Source organism: Eucyclogobius newberryi, unplaced genomic scaffold (genome assembly GCF_026437365.1).
Source record: "Eucyclogobius newberryi isolate DKJ021-1_F unplaced genomic scaffold, fEucNew1.0.hap1 SCAF_4, whole genome shotgun sequence".
Taxonomy (NCBI): Eukaryota; Metazoa; Chordata; class Actinopteri; order Gobiiformes; family Gobiidae; genus Eucyclogobius; species Eucyclogobius newberryi.
Genome location: NW_027316056.1, coordinates 6,253,090 through 6,268,339, shown reverse-complemented (window position 1 = coordinate 6,268,339; position 15,250 = coordinate 6,253,090). Strand labels below are relative to the sequence as shown.

Below are 15,250 nucleotides of genomic sequence, written 5' to 3'. Positions count from 1 at the left end.
GATCTGCTTATGTTGTAGGACGATACTAAGAATCTTGATAAAAGCGCCATGGGTCCTCTTTAACCAAATCAGGTTTATTGTGAAATCTTTTCCGGATGTTACACTTTCTCTGGTTCCGGCTTCACGCTCGAGTCTCGCTGTTTTCTGTCAAACGGAGCCCAGCAGCGATGCCCAACAACAACGAGGAATAATTAGCCCTTAAAACCCCTAAACCCCTAGATTAAAGCTTTGGTAAGTCTTTATTTATTTCATACTTTAAATTGAAATACATATCATATCATGACAGAGACGAAATGTTCTCTTTTTTTTCCGTCTATTGGCTTTACAGTCTATAATAGCACAGGAATACACGCTTTTTAATCATTTTAAAGCTAGTCTTCCACAAACTCGCCATTTATTATGAGAATGTGTCTATCAATGTCTAAATTGCTTGCAAATACAATACAATGCTATAAATTGTGCAAAATGTTCCAATTCAGTGTTAAAACATGACACGTACCTCAACGCAGATAATACCATATTTTTAATTTTATTTTTCTTGTTTGATCCTGAGAAATGCATCGTAATTATGTTTTAAATGTAGCAAAATGCAAAGTGAAAGTAGTGACCCAATGGAAGATTATACATGGTTAAGTAGGAAGTCTAACCCATTTAGAAGTGTTCAATTCAAAATATTTTAGTGTGATTTGTATTATCCATATTAGTATTTTAGTGAATATTTGGTTGAATTGAGTATTGTTGTGGCGCTGTGTGGCTTGTTGTAGGTTGCTGGAGTAAAGTCTATAATGAGGCTCATCCTCTTCTAATCTCTGTGAAGGATGTGGTTAAACCGTGCAATGGATTACAGATGATTTTATTTCCAAATTGTGTTTGATACTAAATTTTCAAACTCAATTTAGATACAAAGGAAAACGCGCGATACTCTAAACCGATTTAAGTACCACGACGATACCAAAAAACACATTGTAATTTTAATGTTGTTTTTTTTCTTATAAAGCTCAAGTCAGATCCAAAACTCTTCAGGAAATGTTTGTCCTGTTAATGTGATTTATTTGATTTGATTGTATATCGATACTTCAAATGAGACATTTCAATACTAGTTTTAGTATCGATTAGTATGTGATTTTTGACACTTTTGACTTTTGACATGTGTCGGGGTAGTTTTATGGACGCCACCAAGATTTATGTACTTTTATGGACCACAAACGGTTTACATGAGGAGCTTAAATCTGCTCTTGTGACGCTAACACTTTTGTGACACTAACAATTTTGCATTGGCTTTTAAACTGTATTTTTGATTTGTTGTGTTTGTTATCGTATTTGTATCTTATCTGTGTTTTTACCATGATTTGTGCACGTGAAGCACTTTGGACAGCTGGTGTAACTGTGCTATAGAAATAAAGTTGACAATGACACAAAGGGCAGAAATATAATTTTACTTCATTATTTTAGTAATATACTTGTCAAAATATGTTTTCAATTGTACATCGATGTTTTTAAAATACATCATCAACCAAATAGAGGTTTTTAATTGGTGACCGAAGGCTTTTAGAGACTAGATTTACAAATAAAGAGCACTATTGACAATAAACCAAAATATTTAATTCTTTTTTTACATTTTGATTTAATAAAGTTGCTGTCTCCGTTATAAAAGGTCTGTTGTATGTGTTTAGAATCTGTATAGTCCAAATAACTATCACGATTATCAAAAAAATACTACAATTATTGTGTATAATCCACTAGTCACTATTAGTCGATTAACTGTTGCAGCCTTACACTTTATACTCTTGTTTGGGAGATTACGCCGGACCTTTCCGTCTCTTTTGAGGTCATTTTCAATAGTTTTAGTTAGTTGGAGGATTTTCTTATTTCGCACATCTCCAAAATAACCATTGTAAATGCAAAAGCTGTTTACACATGTGTTATTCAGAAATAAATATGTCTATTGTGGTTTTCCAGATTGTATTTTATCCAACCAAACTTTAGCCATGATGACAAAGAAAGTGCGGACCGAGTACATGAAGAAGTTCAAGGACCCAAAGTGGGACAGTTTTTCCAAATGTTACGAGGATTCGCTGAAGTATCGCTTGACCCGGCGCGTGATGGAAGGCGCCCACAGACCCTGGTTCTGGGAGGCGTGGGAGAGCAGCTCCGAGTCCAGCGGCTGGTCCACGCCGATGGGCAGAGTGAACCGCGTGGGGCCCCTGAATGTGGCACCTCCAGACACGGCCGAGGTGACGCAGAAGCTGACGGAGCTGAGGACCAGCCCAGGACCCAAGCAGTGTTCTGGGGCAGAGGAGTCGGAGGGAGAGCCTGGAGGAGGAGCAAAGACAGGTGAGAGCAGAGACTGTGAGGAATGAGGTCAAGCACCACCATGATATCAGCAGAATATGTTTATGTGGGCAGTAGTCGGGTGAAGAGGGAGCGCAAAACCACAAAAGGTCTCAAAATATTTCAGTATCTCTGTGATCTATACATGTCTCTGACCCACCACAACACCAGAATTGTATCAAAAAATAATAATTTATAGAGAAAAGTACTAATCACAAATATTGAGCCCATTTTAGTCCTGATCTAGTCCAGGTTCAACCTCGATTTAGTCCCAATTTGGATGTGGTGAACGTGTGTCCTTTTATTACTATTGTCCCATATAAATCTTTATAATCTTAATAAAATATTAGTCCAGTTTGCTCAAATCAGAAACCACAGACTGATTACGACTAATGTCTGACCTAAAACCTGCTAAACAGGTCGCCATAACCACTATATCCTTCAATAAATTATAGATGAAACATTATGATTTGAAGCTATATCTATGTGCACCTTTTATTTGGTAAAGTGGGGATTTCTTGTTTGTAATATGACTGAGCTGTTCATGCCTTTTAATGATATTGTACATTGTTTTTAGGCCCGAGCCCCAGCAGGGCGGAGGGCCTATTGCTCCCGCAACGCTGCCGAAGGCAGCCCGCATGTTTGGTACCCCGTCGCCCCTGGCAAGTACAGTGAACTAGCCCATGCCGAAGGCATGGATCATGCATACTTACTCCTGCTATGACAGAAATAGTCAACAATTAGTGAATGGGCGTAGCCCATTCACTAATTATTGACAACAGCAGCGCAAAGCGCTGCATTCCTCCAAAAACCCTCCTGGCATCGTCCCGTACGCGAGAATCTATGCCGCAGGCATGGGCCATGCTTGTATCTGTTCAAATCAATGGAAGTCTATGGGGAGTGGGCGGGGCATCCCGACGGAATAGGGAGTGACGAGCGCGTTGTTGGCTATATTGTTTTTGCTAAAAATATTATTATTATTATTATTAGGCCCGAGCCCCAGCAGGGGGAGGGCCTATTGCTCCCGCAACGCTGCCGAAGAAGGCAGCGTTGCAACTGTCTGACCAAACATGCGGGCGCAGCCCGCATGTTTGGTACCCCGTCGCCCCTGGCAAGTACAGTGAACTAGCCCATGCCGAAGGCATGGATCATGCATACTTACTCCTGCTATGACAGAAATAGTCAACAATTAGTGAATGGGCGTAGCCCATTCACTAATTGTTGACAACAGCAGCGCGAAGCGCTGCATTCCTCCAAAAACCCTCCTGGCATCGTCCCGTATGCGAGAATCCATGCCGCAGGCATGGGCCATGCTTGTATCTGCTCAAATCAATGGAAGTCTATGGGGAGTGGGCGGGGCATCCCGACGGAATAGGGAGTGACGAGCGCGTAAGCGCTCGTAATGATAATTCCACCCCATGGCGGCATCGGGAAGGCTTAGAGCTTTCAAACGATGTATCATTTGTTGTTATAGTAAAAACGGCTATATTGTTTTTGCTAAAAATATTATTATTATTATTATTATTATTATTTTTCTTGTTCTTCTTCAGCGCTTTGATCTCTAATTTGACCCCCTGAACATGCTCAAAAACTCACCAAACTTTGCCCAAAATTCAGAATCGGTGAAAAATTTTATTTTTTCTGGGCCATTTTTTTTTTCGTTAAAAAATGGCGCGACAGCGCCACCGACAAAAGTCAAAATACATTGCGCCTATGGGAGACGCCCCGAGGTCAACTTTGGCGTAAAGCTACGAAATTCGGGACACGCATTCCTCTCGTGAGGATAAACAAAAAAAAACATTGTGGCCACGCCCCCAAACTTACCCTATGGCCGCCATCTTCCTTTGAAAATGAAAACAAGCTGAGTTAGCCATTTTGTTTACGTCAAACTTTGACGAACTCCTCCTAGGGCGTTTTGCCCACCGACTTCAAAATCGGCGTACGTCCTCTGGACAAGTGGGGCATCTAAAGTTATTCAATTTTTTGAGATACCTTTTACGGTCTGTGTGCGGCGCAGCCGCAAAGTTGGACAACTTATTTTGGAATATTGCAGGTCTAAAAATTGCTCCCATTTGATCAAAACCAGTCCGATTAGGACCAAATTTGAATCAGTTGTTAAACTTTCTAGTTTGGACCAGTTTAGGCTGACAAAATTGAAATGGCAGTGATAGCGCCCCCTACAGAGTGACCTTTAAATTAACATTGAAGGTCAAAAATTAGTTTTACCAAAATTGTCTAAACTTTACCCAAAATTCTATTTTGCCGTCCCGATCACAAAAGCCAATCACAAAAATGCCTAAATTTTTACGCCGTAGTCGTAGCGATGACAGAAACCTCCCATGTTATCCCTATGGGAAAACCACAAAATCTCTCAAATTACCACATTTTTATGTTTTACACTTTAACGAAGTCCTCCTAGTGCGTTTTGCCCACCAACCTCAAAATCGGTGTACGTCCTCTAGACAAGTGGTGTATCTAAAGTTATCCAAATTTTAAGGATAACTTTTACGGTCTTTGTGCGACGGAGCCGCAAACGTTTCCCAGAATTCTGACTATTTGGCCTTCAGAGTGGCCTATAAACAATAGAGTTTTTCCAAATGACATGATATTTTGAACAAAATTCTAATTTGCCATCCTGATCATAAAAGTATGAGAGCCAAAGTCATATTTTGTACGGCGTAACCGTAGCGTTGACAGAAACATCCCATGTTATCCTTATGGGAAAATCGTAGAATCGCTCAAATCACCACATTTTTACGCTTCACACTTTAATGAACTCCTCCTAGGGCGATTGTCCGATCAAGTTCATATTTGGAGAATATCATCTACACAAGCGGGGCATCAAAACTTACCCATATTTTGATTCTAAGTGCTACGGTCTCTGTGTGGCGGACCCGCAAATATATGTCAGAAATGGGAAAACAGCGAAATCTCTAAAATCACCACATTTTTACGCTTCACACTTTAACGAACTCCTCCTAGGGCGATTGCCCGATCAAGCTCATATTTGGGGAAAATCATCTACACAAACGGGGCATCAAAAGTTATCCATATTTTGATTTTAAGTGGTACGGTCTCTGTGTGGCGGACCCGCAAATATATGTCAGAAATGGGAAAACAGCGAAATCTCTAAAATCACCACATTTTTACGCTTCACACTTTAACGAACTCCTCCTAGGGCGATTGCCCGATCAAGCTCATATTTGGGGAAAATCATCTACACAAACGGGGCATCAAAAGTTATCCATATTTTGATTTTAAGTGGTACGGTCTCTGTGCCGTGGAGCTGCAAATATACTGTCACAAATGGGAAAAACGCCAAATCCTTGAAATGTTCACATTTACGCTTCACACTTTAACAAACTCCTCCGTGGGCAATAGCTCGATCAAGCTTTACTTTGGGAAAAATCATCTACACAAGCGCGGCATCAAAAGTTATCCATATTTTTATTCCAAGTGCTACGGTCTCTGTGCGGCGGCGCAGCAAATTTGACTGACACTTGTGTTCATTTGCACTGGATTGGCCATGTCCAATGTGTCGCCGTCTGTCAAGTTCTTTTTTTATTCAAGACACAATAAGGGCGCCATCTTTATCAAGTCGAAAGCGCAGAGTCGGAAGGCCGGCGGCCCGCGAGGGCCGTTGGATGCCGCTTGCGGCTTTAATTTTTCTTGTTCTTCTTCAGCGCTTTGAGCTCTAATTTGACCCCCTGAACATGCTCAAAAACTCACCAAACTTTGCCCAAAATTCAGAATCGGCGAAAAATTTAATTTTTTCTGGGCCATTTTTTTTTTCGTTAAAAAATGGCGCAACAGCGCCACCGACAAAAGTCAAAATACATTGCCCCTATGGGAGACGCCCCGAGGTCAACTTTGACGTAAGGCTACGAAATTCGGGACACGCATTCCTCTCGTGAGGACAAACAAAAAAAATCATTGTGGCCACGCCCCCAGACTTACCCTATGGCCGCCATCTTCCTTTGAAAATGAAAACACGCTGTGTTAGCCATTTTGTTCACGTCAAACTTTGACGAACTCCTCCTAGGGCGTTTTGCCCACCAACTTCAAAATCGGCGTACGTTCTCTGGACAAGTGGGGCATCTAAAGTTATCAAATTTTTTGAGATACCTTTTACGGTCTGTGTGCGGCGCAGCCGCAAAGTTGGACAACTTATTTTGGAATATTACAGATCTAAAAATTGCTCCCATTTGATCAAAACCAGTCCGATTAGGACCAAATTTGAATCAGTTGTTAAACTTTCTAGTTTGGACCAGTTTAGGCTGACAAAATTGAAATGGGCGCGATAGCGCCCCCTACAGAGTGACCTTTAAATTAACATTGAAGGTCAAAAATTAGTTTTACCAAAATTGTCTAAACTTTACTCAAAATTCTATTTTGCCGTACCGATCACAAAAGCCAATCACAAAAATGCCTAAATTTTTACGGCGTAGTCGTAGCGATGACAGAAACCTCCCATGTTATCCCTATGGGAAAAGCACAAAATCTCTCAAATTACCACATTTTTATGTTTTACACTTTAACAAACTCCTCCTAGTGCGTTTTGCCCACCAACCTCAAAATCAGTGTACGTCCTCTAGACAAGTGGAGCATCTAAAGTTATCCAAATTTTAAGGATAACTTTTACGGTCTCTGTGCGACGGAGCCGCAAACGTTTCCCAGAATTCTGACTATTTGGCCTTCAGAGTGGCCTATAAACAATAGAGTTTTTCCAAATGACATGACATTTTGCACTAAATTCTAATTTGCCATCCTGATCATACAAGTATGAGAGCCAAAGTCATATTTTGTACGGCATAACCGTAGCGATGACAGAAACATCCCATGTTATCCTTATGGGAAAATCGCAAAATCGCTCAAATCACCACATTTTTACACTTCACACTTTAACAAACTCCTCCTAGGGCGATTGTCCGATCAAACTCATATTTGGGGAAAATCATCTACACAAACGGGGCATCAAAAGTTATCCATATTTTGATTTTAAGTGGTACGGTCTCTGTGCCGTGGAGCTGCAAATATATGTCAGAAATGGGAAAAACGCCAAATCCTTGAAATGTTCACATTTACGCTTCACACTTTAACAAACTCCTCCTAGTGCGTTTGGCCCACCAATCTCAAAATCGGTGTACCTCCTCTAGACAAGTGGGGCATCTAAAGTTATTCAAATTTTATGGATAACATTTACGGTCTCTGTGCAGCTGAGCCGCAAACTTTTCGCAGAATTTGGACTATTTGGCCTTCAGAGTGGCCTATAAACAAGAGTTTTTCCAAATGACATGACATTTTGCACACAATTCTCATTTGCCATCCCCAAAATAAAAGTATGGGAGCCAAAGTCATATTTGGTAAAGCGTAGCCGTAGCGATGACAGAAACATCCCATGTTATCCCTATGGGGAAACCGCAAAATCTCTCAAATGACCACATTTTTACACTTCACACTTTAACAAACTCCTCCTAGGGCGATTACCCGATCAAGTTCATATTTGGGGGGAATCATCTACACAAGCGGGGCATCAAAAGTTATCCATATTTTGATTTTAAGTACTAGGGTCTCTGTGCGGTAGAGCCGCAAATATATGTCACAAATGGGAAAAACGCCAAATCCTTGAAATGTTCACATTTATGCTTCACACTTTAATGAACTCCTCTGTGGGCAATAGCTCGATCAAGCTCATATTTGGGGAAAATCATCTACACAAGCGGAGCATCAAAAGTTATCCATATTTTTATTCCAAGTGTCACGGTCTCTGTGCGCTGGAGCTGCACATTTGACCAACATTTGTGTTCATTTGCACTGGTTAAGCACAGCATTGTACATGTCCAATGTGTCGCTGTCTTAGTTCTTAGACAATTGCGTTAGCGCCAACTCAGTAAAATGCAGAGAGCAGAGTCGGAAGGCCGGCGGCCCGCGAGGGCCGTTGGATGCCGCTTGCGGCTTTAATTATTATTATTTTTCTTGTTCTTCTGCTTTTTGAGCTCTAATTTGACCCCCTGAACATGCTCAAAAACTCACCAAACTTTGCCAAAATTCAGAATCGGCGAAAAATTTGATTTTTTCTGGGCCATTTTTTTTTTCGTTAAAAAATGGCGCGACAGCGCCACTGACAAAAGTCAAAATACATTGCGCCTATGGGAGACGCCCCGAGGTCAACTTTGGCGTAAGGCTACGAAATTTGGGACACGCATTCCTCTCGTGAGGACAAAAAAAAATATTATTGTGGCCACGCCCCCAGACTTACCCTATGGCCGCCATCTTCCTTTGAAAATGAAAACACGCTGTGTTAGCCATTTTGTTCACGTCAAACTTTGACGAACTCCTCCTAGGGCGTTTTGCCCACCGACTTCAAAATCGGCGTACGTCCTCTGGACAAGTGGGGCATCTAAAGTTATCCAATTTTTTGAGATACCTTTTACGGTCTGTGTGCGGCGCAGCCGCAAAGTTGGACAACTTATTTTGGAATATTGCAGGTCTAAAAATTGCTCCCATTTGATCAAAACCAGTCCGATTAGGACCAAATTTGAATCAGTTGTTAAACTTTCTAGTTTGGACCAGTTTAGGCTGACAAAATTGAAATGGCAGTGATAGCGCCCCCTACAGAGTGACCTTTAAATTAACATTGAAGGTCAAAAATTAGTTTTACCAAAATTGTCTAAACTTTACCCAAAATTCTATTTTGCCGTCCCGATCACAAAAGCCAATCACAAAAATGCCTAAATTTTTACGGCGTAGTCGTAGCGATGACAGAAACCTCCCATGTTATCCCTATGGGAAAACCACAAAATCTCTCAAATTACCACATTTTTATGTTTTACACTTTAACGAAGCCCTCCTAGTGCGTTTTGCCCACCGACCTCAAAATCGGTGTACGTCCTCTAGACAAGTGGTGCATCTAAATTTATCCAAATTTTAAGGATAACTTTTACGGTCTCTGTGCGACGGAGCCGCAAACGTTTCCCAGAATTCTGACTATTTGGCCTTCAGAGTGGCCTATAAACAATAGAGTTTTTCCAAATGACATGATATTTTGCACAAAATTCTAATTTGCCATCCTGATCATACAAGTATGAGAGCCAAAGTCATATTTTGTACGGCGTAACCGTAGCGATGACAGAAACATCCCATGTTGTCCTTATGGGAAAATCGCAAAATCGCTCAAATCACCACATTTTTACACTTCACACTTTAACAAACTCCTCCTAGGGCGATTGTCTGATCAAACTCATAATTGGGGAAAATCATCTACACAAGCGGGGCATCAAAAGTTATCCATATTTTGATTCTAAGTGCTACTGTCTCTGTGTGGCGGACCCGCAAATATATGTCACGAATGGGAAAACAGCGAAATTTCTAAAATGACCACATTTTTACGCTTCACACTTTAACGAACTCCTCCCAGGGCGATAGCTCGATCGAGTTCATATTTGGGGAAATCATCTACACAAACGGGGCATCAAAAGTTATCCATATTTTGATTTTAAGTGCTACGGTCTCTGTGCCGTGGAGCTGCAAATATATGTCACAAATGGGAAAAACGCCAAATCCTTGAAATGTTCACATTTACGCTTCACACTTTAACAAACTCCTCTTAGTGCGTTTGGCCCACCGATCTCAAAATCGGTGTACCTCCTCTAGACAAGTGGGGCATCTAAAGTTATTCAAATTTTATGGATAACATTTACGGTCTCTGTGCAGCTGAGCCGCAAACTTTTCGCAGAATTTGGACTATTTGGCCTTCAGAGTGGCCTATAAACAAGAGTTTTTCCAAATGACATGACATTTTGCACACAATTCTCATTTGCCATCCCCAAATTAAAAGTATGGGTGCCAAAGTCATATTTGGTAAAGCGTAGCCGTAGCGATGACAGAAACATCCCATGTTATCCCTATGGGGAAACCGCAAAATCTCTAAAATGACCACATTTTTACACTTCACACTTGAACAAACTCCTCCTAGGGCGATTGCCCGATCGAGTTCATATTTGGGGAGAATCATCTACACAAGCGGGGCATCAAAAGTTATCCATATTTTGATTTTAAGTACTAGGGTCTCTGTGCGGTAGAGCCGCAAATATATGTCACAAATGGGAAAAACGCCAAATCCTTGAAATGTTCACATTTACGCTTCACACTTTAACAAACTCCTCTGTGGGCAATAGCTCGATCAAGCTCATATTTGGGGAAAATAATCTACACAAGCGGAGCATCAAAAGTTATCCATATTTTTATTCCAAGTGTCACGGTCTCTGTGCGCTGGAGCTGCACATTTGACCGACATTTGTGTTCATTTGCACTGGTTAAGCACAGCATTGTACATGTCCAATGTGTCGCTGTCTTAGTTCTTAGACAATTGCAGTAGCGCCATCTCTGTAAAATGCAGAGAGCAGAGTCGGAAGGCCGGCGGCCCGCGAGGGCCGTTGGATGCCGCTTGCGGCTTTAATTTGTATTTGTTCTTCAGTTCAGTTATTCCGCTCTTAAAGTTAATGCTCTTGGACGGGTTTAAAATGTGCACTGTGTGATCTCAATATTGATTTTAATACATCACAATACCTGTCTGCCAAAAATAATTATCTAACTCCAGAAGTGTAGAAAAAGCTTCAGTTGTATCATCTGGACCCAGTTAGAAAAAATTAGACGTTTCGACTCTCATCCAAGAGTCATTGTCAACAAGAGAATTTAGGTCGAGAACTCCGATATTTGTACTATTCTGTGGTAAGTCCAGCCCATTGGGCGGAGCCTTCCTGAAGAGGAAAGAGTTGTTTGTTTCAACAGAAACTTACCCTCTTGGTATCTACCGAGCCTATTCAGCCCTTTAATGGGCTATTAGTCTCCCCTTTGTCTTTGTGAGACCCTGGCTCACCCACCCTGAGTACCTGATTAACATCTAAATGTCATGGTCCTCTACCTCTCCAGGGGTTCAATATTCCATTGTAGACTACAGGAAGGTTGAATCTTAACCCTCCATTTCTGTCTTTCTTTTTTAACAAAATAGCTTCCTTAACTCCTCTTTCAAACCATCTTTTCTCGCTGCTTAAAACCTTCACCTCACCGTCTTCAAACGAGTGATTAGAGGCTTCAAGATGGAGATGCACGGCACTCTGTGGTCCTGAACTTGTATTTCTTCTGTGCTGATAGAGTCTCTTGTGCAGAGGCTGTTTAGTCTCTCCTATGTAACGTTCTTTACAACTTTCTTCACTGCATTGGATCGAATAAACTACATTGCTCTGTTTTTGGGTCGGCATCTTGTCCTTAGGGTGAACCAGTTTTTGTCTTAAAGTGTTTAGAGTGTTAAAGAGTCGAAATGTCTATCTTTTTCTAACTGGGTCCAGATGACTACAACTGAAGCTTTTTCTACAATGGAACACTCCTGGACGAATGAGGGATTACACTAACTCCAGAAGTAAATTAACTCTTAAAGCAATTATTTAAGGGAAAATGTGTACATAATTTGGCATTTGTGCCTTCAACTATTGCCGTATACTGATTCACAACTAGGGCTTACACTAATGATTATTTTATCAGTCGACTGGTAAAATGATGATTTCTGTTGCATGTTGAGACTTTTTAAATACATTTTTAACCAAATAGAGGATGAAATATCACAAAGAAAGTCTTCTAGATAGAAATGAGTTACAAATAAAATGATTATTGATGGAAAACTATCTTTGTTGTAAAAAGGTTTATGGTGTTTTAGAGTTTGTATTGTCCAGTTAACGATTATGATGATCAAAATGACTAAGATTCTTTTTTATTTGTCTATTAATCGCTGCAGCCCAACAATGTAATAACAAAAAAACAATGAAAGTAGCAAAAATGGCAAAAGAAAAGGAGGATGTTGTAAATAACAGTTTAGGATCATGTTGTATATCTTTACAAATAACTGGTGCTTCTCTGATTGGTGTGTTGGATCTGAACAGACGCCGCGGTTGTACAAAACGGCCCTAGCCAAGCCAACAACTCTGCCGCCGTGAACGGTTTCCACGACGACACGCCCACAGACAACGGCCCCATCGACAGCGCCTCGTCCGACGGTGAATCCCTGCGGCCGCGGCCCAGGCAGAGGCCTCGACGGCGCCCTCAGAAGACCGAACCGGGCCAGGTCCAGGTCCAGAGTCGCGGGGTCAGCGACGCCGCGGTCCGGAAGACGAGAGCCAAGAGCCAGCCTCCGACCAACAGAGACCGAGAGAGCAGACTGGACTGGACACAGAGACACATGGAGGTCAGGAGGACGCCCAACGACGTGAGTGAGACACAAAGGATTAGACAAACACACCGAAAGATATTTATCCGACTTTTGGACCTTAAAGATGATGTAAATGACCTCAACATCTGCTGTGAGTAACCAGAGGGAGCTTGATCAGAAAGAAATCAGATGGTTTTGCTGTTTAAAGGTCATTTTGATAATCTTTTAACTCCAAAATCTGCCTTTTAAAGGAGTCTGGTTTTGAGTGTGAATGTAACCGCACTCACTGTTTCCCAATATGAGGTCCTGGAGTTATAGGTCTAAAGTCTGCCGAGCTTTGAGATATGTCAAATATCACGCAAAAAATGTCCAGACTAAAGTTTGTACGTTCCCTGAGGCCGTAACTAAAGACAATGTTGGTTGACTGAAGACACGCCCTTTGAATCTATTCGTTGATTAAAGAAGGGAATGACCTAGTGCTGGAAAAAAGTATAAATTACTTTATGATATGACCAAATATCTGACCCAAATTGCACACAGAAGACCACAGGCTCACAAGAGTTCACACCAAAAGAACCTTGTCCTGCAGCTGTTACAATGTCACGAGAATCCTTCTTGTACCGCTCTGGCTGATCCGTCTTTTGATTGAAGCCTGTCATTCATTTGGCTGCTGTGATTGGCTCAAACTCAAAGTGCAATTCCAGTGCAATCGACTTAAAAACTGAAATATGTCCAGTTCACACAAGGGAGTTTGAACTAAAAAGGTGTGGAGAACACTGGACGTAGGACACCATCGACTGATCGAAACACATGAGGCAGCTCCACGTTCCACACAATCGGCTTTAACAGGAAGCTAAAAACATGAACGGAATGAGCATTTTCAGGCTGGGAACGACTCGTGTGACAGACTCAGAGGCAGAAAGATCATCCACCATAATAGAGACACTTTAAGTCCAGTTTTTAGACCAGTTTTATTAAGGTGTAAGAGATCAGAGACTGGGGCTGTAGGCGCAGATTGGCTGGCCTGCTTCTGTTGGTCTGCCCCGGGGCAAATGTGGCAACAATAGAGACCAGTTCCCTCGCCCAGACCCTGCTCCCGATGAGTGTGAAGCTGATAGACGTTAAAGTAAAGACTGTTGTTGGACCGTTGAGGACTTAGCATTTTGCACATGAGTTAGCCCGACGTGCTAAATGCTAAGTTCTCGTTTAAATGTGTAGGATGTGGGTTAGTAAAGCTGCCAGAGTCTTTCCTGCACGACACCAGATACACCTGAGATATTTAACACTCGTCATGAATAAAACAGGAGCCAGTGTGGTTTTCGGAAACTGCTCCAGGATCCACAAAAGCGTCTGAACCTGAAGAGCTACGAGCAGTTTGAGACAGAGCAGGTCGAACTCTCTAAGTGTTCACGAGAAAGGTGTTTAATCGACATAAAAACAGATCAGTCGGGATAATAACAGCAGGGCTCCTACACGTGCTGGAAATCCTGAAGACACTGGGCTAGTCCTTTTTTCAGACGTTGAAAACGCACGGAAAATGAGAAACAAAAGGCTGAATGTCGTGGAAATAATGCATTTTGTCTTTGAAAATGTCTCCACTCTTTGCTGAACTGATTACTGTGTATAATAAATGAATAGAGACTGATATTATCATCATCCGAGTAAAAAGAGCGGTGGAATTGGACAAAAAACTCACTGAAAAATCCGCCAAAATGCAGGAAATTTCACCCATTGTGTGCAAGGTAACACAGAGACAGTGTTATTTGTGTTACAGTCCATTTTGTTTTTAAGACCAGACGCAGCAGGTCAATTTGAAACTTCTCCTGTCGTTTACTCACATAAACATAAGAAACAAAAATTATTAGAGTTTTTTTTTATCATGTCACGTTTTCATGTAGAAATAAGGCATTTTATGTGTAAAAACAGACACAATTGCACATATTTGAAACTTTTAAATCTGAAAAATTGAAAAGCCAGGTTTAAATTTTCTGTTGAATTTTGTTGACATATTAGATACAAAAACATTTTACTGAGGGGATTTTGGATTTATTATTTATATTTTGTGTAAACTCGATCTGACTTAAAATTTGCCTGAAATTTCAAATTTTGCCTAATTTTCTAGCCTTAAAACTTCAATAAATCACACTTAGAATCAGATGTGAACAAATCTTTGTGTTGGTTCTGTCAGCATCTAGTTAAGATCCTAAGGTTTGGTGTGTAGGAGCTACTTTATATCTCTGTTGAAGGAGAATGCATTTTAAGAAAACAATGTCCCAATTTGAATCTAATTGTGGGACCAAACAAATAAAACGCCCATATTTTGCCCCCCGTTGCGTCCCTAAACTCCCTAAACTCTCTGTGTCCTCCTCTCAGAGCCACACGTCAGATGTCTGCGTCCAAACGGGCCGACCCAGGACCGGACTCCGGTCTCACATGAGGAGGACTCGCTCCGCGGACCTGGACAAGCTCCGTAAGACCCAGCTCTCCGTGGCCGACAGCCCCTGGGTCACCGAGTACATGCGCTGCTTCTCCGCTCGCGTCAGGTAGAAGCCGCAGCGAGCCACGACGGGACTGAGAAGGGAAGAGAAATTTAGTTTAAGAATCACTGCTGAACCAAAGGAAACGACTTTACAATCGATTGCTGTCTTTCCTCAGACGGCAGAAGGTGGGACAGAAGCAGAATGAGGTCAATAGATCCCTTTAGCTTGGATATTTTGT

The 15,250-nt window shown here is 41.5% G+C and overlaps 1 protein-coding gene across 1 annotated transcript; it reads left to right on the top strand.

The window, feature by feature from the left end:
- Positions 1 to 125: 125 nt before the first annotated feature.
- ccsapa (centriole, cilia and spindle-associated protein a) lies at positions 126 to 15,250 on the top strand. Its single transcript, XM_072463101.1, has 4 exons — positions 126 to 231; positions 1,960 to 2,334; positions 12,267 to 12,589; positions 14,906 to 15,250. The coding sequence occupies exons 2-4, from the start codon at positions 1,989 to 1,991 to the stop codon at positions 15,077 to 15,079; spliced, it is 843 nt and encodes a 280-aa protein (XP_072319202.1). The 5' UTR covers positions 126 to 231; positions 1,960 to 1,988; the 3' UTR covers positions 15,080 to 15,250.

Bases quoted from the DNA above. Each gene is read 5' to 3' on its own strand.
- ccsapa (XM_072463101.1), top strand. From the start codon at position 1,989: ATGATGACAAAGAAAGTGCGGACCGAGTACATGAAGAAGTTCAAGGAC. The intron at 2,335-12,266 runs GTGAGAGCAGAG...GGATCTGAACAG, and splicing joins TGGAGGAGGAGCAAAGACAG to ACGCCGCGGTTGTACAAAAC. The intron at 12,590-14,905 runs GTGAGTGAGACA...TCCTCCTCTCAG, and splicing joins TCAGGAGGACGCCCAACGAC to AGCCACACGTCAGATGTCTG.